The sequence below is a fragment of the Vollenhovia emeryi genome, unplaced genomic scaffold (genome assembly GCF_000949405.1).
Source record: "Vollenhovia emeryi isolate VEMERY1.0 unplaced genomic scaffold, V.emery_V1.0 DF939154.1, whole genome shotgun sequence".
Taxonomy (NCBI): domain Eukaryota; kingdom Metazoa; phylum Arthropoda; class Insecta; order Hymenoptera; family Formicidae; genus Vollenhovia; species Vollenhovia emeryi.
The window spans coordinates 235,283-241,282 of record NW_011967212.1 but is presented as its reverse complement, the minus strand read 5'-3'; the positions used below and the strand labels follow the sequence as shown (position 1 = coordinate 241,282).

At 39.6% G+C, this 6,000-nt stretch overlaps 1 protein-coding gene across 5 annotated transcripts in view; it reads right to left on the bottom strand.

Moving 5' to 3' along the window:
• Positions 1–6,000, bottom strand: part of LOC105565248 (rap1 GTPase-activating protein 1-like) — a 150,714-nt gene that overhangs the window by 123,585 nt on the left and 21,129 nt on the right. The window contains exons 1-2 of one of the 5 annotated variants that reach the window (XM_012018284.1): positions 2,810–2,971; positions 580–999 (exon numbers count right to left, since the gene is read on the bottom strand). The exons of 2 other annotated variants lie outside the window; for them this stretch is intronic. In XM_012018284.1, coding sequence (XP_011873674.1) covers positions 580–620 — 41 coding nt within the window. In that variant the 5' untranslated portion in view covers positions 621–999; positions 2,810–2,971. Of the gene's footprint in view, positions 1–579; positions 1,000–2,809; positions 2,972–6,000 lie in introns of those variants that run through there. 2 more of the 5 variants (XM_012018283.1, XM_012018285.1) reach the window with 2 other exon arrangements.

Genomic DNA, 6,000 nt, shown 5'->3' with positions numbered 1-6,000 from the left:
ATCTTTTCATTCAACCGTTCCGGGACTTTTAGACCACCCTGTATATAATACTTTTTATGTTGAAATGAAGAAACTAGTTTATTGTACACGTTAATAATATAAACAAATGTTTACGAGAGCAATAAATGATTAAAATAATGAAAATGTACTGTTGTCACTTTTTGCCCCGTATAGTGTAACAACCAACCCCAGGGCAGGGGTAAAAAGTTACACTGACCAAATTTTACAAATTCATTAATTTTTAATAGTTGTAGCAGGCCGATTCTCAAAATTTTTATTGCATTTTAAAGCTAAAAGATCGCTCAATCCAATACGACTATATTTGTATGAAACAACTGAACTAGTAAAATACAGGATAACATTTTCCTAAAAATGTCACAACCAACCCCAGTCTCCCCTACATCAAATTTCCAGGAATTCGCAAGTGAAGAAAACTGTATTCAAATGGTTAAATGCAATATATTGGCTCTGGCCGTCAGTTAAGGTTCTCTATCTTATTCTAGTTCTCAGTTCATCTTAACTCGACCATCACTGTTCTAAATGCATGTATGTAGGTTGGTATGTAGGTGCAGAACTCACCCGGTATCACCGATGTAATCCAGCATGCGTATCTTCAGCATGTTGTATGCCGAATCGGTCGGCGTTCCGTCACATGTACGGGACCCCCTGTCAGAGATCGGAATCGTCGCCGACGCCAAAATAATCGCACGTCGTCGACTACTGATATCCGGGGCGAGTCTAACGCGAGTTATCGAACGGTACTACGTTCCCGATGCCTCGAAACCAAGTCGCGCGTGCTTTGCGCGAGTCACCTTGCACGAGAAACGCGCGCTTATTCGGCTATCCGATCGACGTCGAAGCCTGAATTTTCACCAGGTACCTAGTCAATGTAGAATGTAACTACAATGACGTATTAAAAATGCATAGATCCGTATTCGCGCCGTTTAATCCTTTGGCGTGACTCCGTTTGGGAATACACTTTCGAAAATCTATAGATATCTGTAAAATCCCCAAATAAATATTACGAAAACTCGTAGCCCTTCTCTCGCGAAAACTTGCAATGTTTCGGTACGGCAAGACAAACGAACCGTGTATAGAAATTTGTGATGAGGATATTGTTTCTACCATCTGCCTCTTCCGGGAGGCGATTACGCCTAATGTTGTACGTGCGGCGTGAATATGGGCACATTAGAATGTTAAATATAATTAAATCATTATGGTAAACGCAGCTCGTTAACCAGTGATGAATATATTACGATAACATTCGAGAAATCGGATTCTCGGGGAAGAGATGGAAACGACGAGGATCGGTGCACGACTGATTGTGAGTTGCGGATCGTAAGAGCGCGATGTAAGAGGACGATTTTACCTTTTATTTTTTAGATTTTTATATCTATCGAATGTCGAATTAACTATACCCGTCAAAATGTAGAAAGCCAAATTTTTTAAACCGGAGTAAGAAGTTAAGTCAAACAAAACGGTAAACTGTTTTTAGCAATTTTGAAAGATAAATTGAATAGTTTTTTGCTGTTGCTTAAGTTTTAAAGTTTCATAAAGATTGAGAAAAGTCTCTCAAGCACAGTTAGGCTGCTGTTATTTTTATTATTTTGTGGATTAAAAGTGAGAATAACAGAACATGGAATGTGATGCTTAATTTTAGTAAATTTGCTGCTGATTTTTCAAAGCCGTGTTTAAAAACTGAATGAATAAGCATTAAAATTAAATTTTTGTTCTCGGTTTTTAAAATTGAACATTCTAAGCAATGAAATAAAAACTTATTATTTTAAGGAAACGTATATTTTTTCATCGATTTTTTATCCAAAGTTTCTGTTTCTTCACTACTCTTTTAATCTCTATTGTACCCCCGAGATAATGTGGCCAACAGTCGACCCTGTTGTCGTTCGCGATTCCGTAATTCTCCCTATGATCGTCCCTTCGAGGCGAATGATCATCGCGACACGAAAGACGAAAACTCACTTGGCCTCAGTTTTTCTCGTCCCGAGATCATCTCGCGAAAAAGCGGATTGTGAGCAGGAAAATCTCGACAGAGATCGTCTCTCGCGACTAGAAGACCTCGATGAGAGTCTTCCATCAACAATGCGCATTCACAATAATCTTTCAAAATTCGTTCGAAGTTAACTTTCTCATTTTTCTTTTTACGAAGGAATCATCTCTCTTTCGCCTTTACCAAACAAATATCTCCCGTTTACCGAAATTATTTTTCAACTATTTTATTTTTACACGCCTCAGTAGTCGAACTGGTGAGACGCCCGCCTAGAGAGTAGGGAAGTGCAGATTCAAACCCTGGCCGAGGTAATATTTTTCGCAATAAATTTTCTGTATTAAAACACTGGCCGGTTAATGTCGACTAAAAGGCTCGATTATTAATTTATTTTTAATACGAACAATGTTCCACGAACGATATCCTGGCGATGTCGCGGATATATAATACAATATTAAGATAGAGAGGAGCTCGAAATGATCTCGAAATTGAAACGAATCACCGACATCCCCGTCGTTTCCGTCGCGTAACGAGTTCACGTGGGTTGTTTGACATTTGGTGACATTAGTTTTCATCCGATTGTCACTGTTACACCCGACGACAACGATAACAATATAATTCGCAGATCATTCGTTATCGTTCCCCACGAGTCACGTGGCTCACGCGTAATTCGCGTCCGGATCTCGGTATAGCGTCACTCGGAGAGCTCGGATACCGCGACTCTCAAACATTTCAGGTATGTCGGAACTTTTACATCGCGATTGCAATTTTGAGGACGTTTCCCTCGAAAATTCAACGATGTCGTACTTCAATTACCGATTCGAGATACGCGTATACACACTGCATTTCCAGTATATAATTAGCACTTTCTCTCGCACTTTTCATCGAAACTCGGAACACCCGATCGAGATCCTTCTCGTTGTGAAACGCCGACAAGAGACACACGACGACGTATCGAAGCGGCGAACAACTGTTTAACGAGCCAGCTCGTACTTGCAACGTCAGTGGCACTCGCTCCCACCCGCAACAGTCTCCGCCACCTTCTACTCTCTCCCTCCTCCGTGGCTCGGTGTCCGCTCGGGCCCTCCACTACTCCGCTTCCCGCTCCTGTTCGAGATCCTCGAGGAGAGGACTTGGCGTACCGCTCTCGAGAACCGCCGGTCTTTCGTGCCCGATAAGATGTTTGCGCTCTTTCAGGAGCCAATCATTTTTCGATGCTTCGAGTGCTATCAGTCATCGTTAATAATCGCCACTGATGATATCAGTTGTCATCAAAATGTTTTCAAATACTTTGGAAATCCTAGCACGTATGTAGAATTAAGTTGTTCAAAATGTAACTATTTTATCGTCAGTTTTTAATCTCCAGAACTTTGTGTTTTTTTTATCAGTGAATTAGTAAAATCAGTGAAAATATCGACGCACAACGATTAAATTCTAAACAATTTGATTCCTCTGTGATTACATAAATGGTCAAAACTGTCCATTAAATTAACAAACATGTAAATTTTTATACTTATTTTCGTTATATATGTAAAAATTGGGCCTGATCAAAGAGGAGGAAAGGTTCAGTTTTAGATTAAAAAATGGAATTGCTCATTAATCAAATTGAGAACTTGTTTATACCAAGTTGAGTTTCATCGAAGAACGAGGGGAGGGTAGTTTAAAGTTGCAAAATGGAAATTGTTTACGCAGAATTTTAATTCGGACACTAAGTTTACTCTATGAGGAAGCCACGGGTAATTTGGTTCAAGTCTTTTCCAAAATATCTTTGAAGGTATAAACTGAAGTCTTTCACCAATTCCCACCCACAGAGACACTTTTCCCCGAATAAAAGAGCACGATATCTCCTTTTTTACAAAAAGTTAGAGACCGGACAAATTATACATACAGATATTTTTTACAGATGTGATTTCTACACGTTTGGGAATCTTCTAAACATATTGGCAAAGAAAACTCGAGACAACATTTTCTCACAAAAACGAAGCTTCCTCTATGAGGAAGCAAAAATTATACAGAAGCTTTCTAAACCTAACCGCCTAACCGCCTTTTATCTCAGTTTGGATCTCTTCTACTTGAGAATATAGGATCGCAATCTTCTTTATTTGTTAAGGGACCTTTATTTGTTATAAGAGGAAGATTATTAGCCTAGAAGGGGTCAGATTAGGTTAGACTAGCTTAGGGTTAAGAACCCTCTGATGTAGACGTCCTTCTCTACGTCGATGCCATTACCCGTCGCGGCAAGACCGACAATTTTCTATTGAGATAATAGCACGGGGAAGAGACTCGGGGACCGGCGGAAAATCACGAGACTAGTTACCGAACGTATATACTAATAGTATGCCCCGTTGTTCGATCACGGAAGATCGCCCGAGGCACGAGAGCCGAAGTGTATTATGGATTTCACAGCGATCGATCGAACGCGCGAAAAATTTCCCCGGCGCGAATTCTTCCGAGAGTTCAAGATTTACTACGGTGTCGGCGTGGAATTTATTAACGTTACCGCGCGGCCGTTTATTTTTATCCAACGGGACCGAATAAAAATAAACGATGAATCATTTGGGCATCTGCGCCGCGCTCGTGTATTCATCGGTAAGCACGTGCGCGATATCAATATTTGTTGCGATAAATTCCCCAAGGAGGTTGCGCCAGATAAAAGCCTCCGGGAAATTTCGGGCTCTCTCGAGCACACGGAAAGCCCACTTTCCTTTTACAAACTGTAACGACCGTCGTTGTTCCGCCACCGCCACCGGTCCGATAAGATAGCCACTTAAATAGAGTCATACACCTTTTCACGCCGTAATGAATCGGGTCGTCTAACGAGAGTACGATAATGCGAGATACGCTGATAAAGGTGCACTGATAACCGCATAATAACAGTCGCTTTAATGTTCGAATCACTAACTGTGTTAGTTTTAAAGTGTTCCTGGGCCAATAAAACAAGAGATTGTAAAAATATCGCAAGAAATTGTTTCTCGCGACGTTATCATCTGATCAAGTGATCGCAATATTCAGTGTGCAAAAGTAGGAAGTCAGTCACACTGCAGGACCGAAATTAGAGCAATTGTACCATAAATGATATAAAACTCTACGCGAATTTCGTTTCGTGCAGAACCGAAACTGAAGAGGCACTTAGTAGTTGTCCATAAAACTTTGACTTACTAACATTCGTATAATTTATAAGACTAGAAATAACAAGACGCGCGCTTCGCGCGCGCAATTTGTGGTTGGGCATTGTATATTTTTAAAACTTTGCATACATGCACAGAAGTAATTGTATGCGCAACGTCACTTTAAAATAAAAAGTAATTTACTACTCACTGATACGATTCGCAACAGCAGAGTTGTACATCGTTAACTATGTATGTATGTTAAACTGTAAAAATACAAAGATATATATGATTATTATAGACTAATTATGTAAAATCGAAATTATTTTATTAAATATACTTTATATTTTTTTATATTCTTTAAAATAAGTATTTATCAAAATAATTATATAGAATACTGAAAAAGTTTTTCTTTTAAATATAAACTCACAAAATTTTATACGTATGGTTTCTCTAACACTTATTCGAATCCGCGTTCGAATAATTTGAATAAATAAAATAAAAACACAGAACAGATGCTTTACTTCGCACAAGTAGCAAATAACAAAAATGTAAGACACTCACCTCACCGATTTCTCCGCTGTTGCCCGATGCCTCCTTGGCATCCGCCTCCTCCTCTCAGATTTCCTTGTTGCACTCACGCAAACTCACTCGCGAAAATCATCGATCGCGCGAAATTTCGGGCACTCCCGTACGCGTTGTGAAATACCGCGAAACGCACGAAATATCAAACAACTAGCATTTTCGATTCGGAAGAATAGAATAATGGATAAATCACTTTTGATTTGACGATATAAAACGCAACGCGAGCATCGCAAGCATAATCTGCGACAAAGAAGTAGTTACTAGTCCGCAACGAAACGATATTTTACAATCTTTGTCATTCAATCT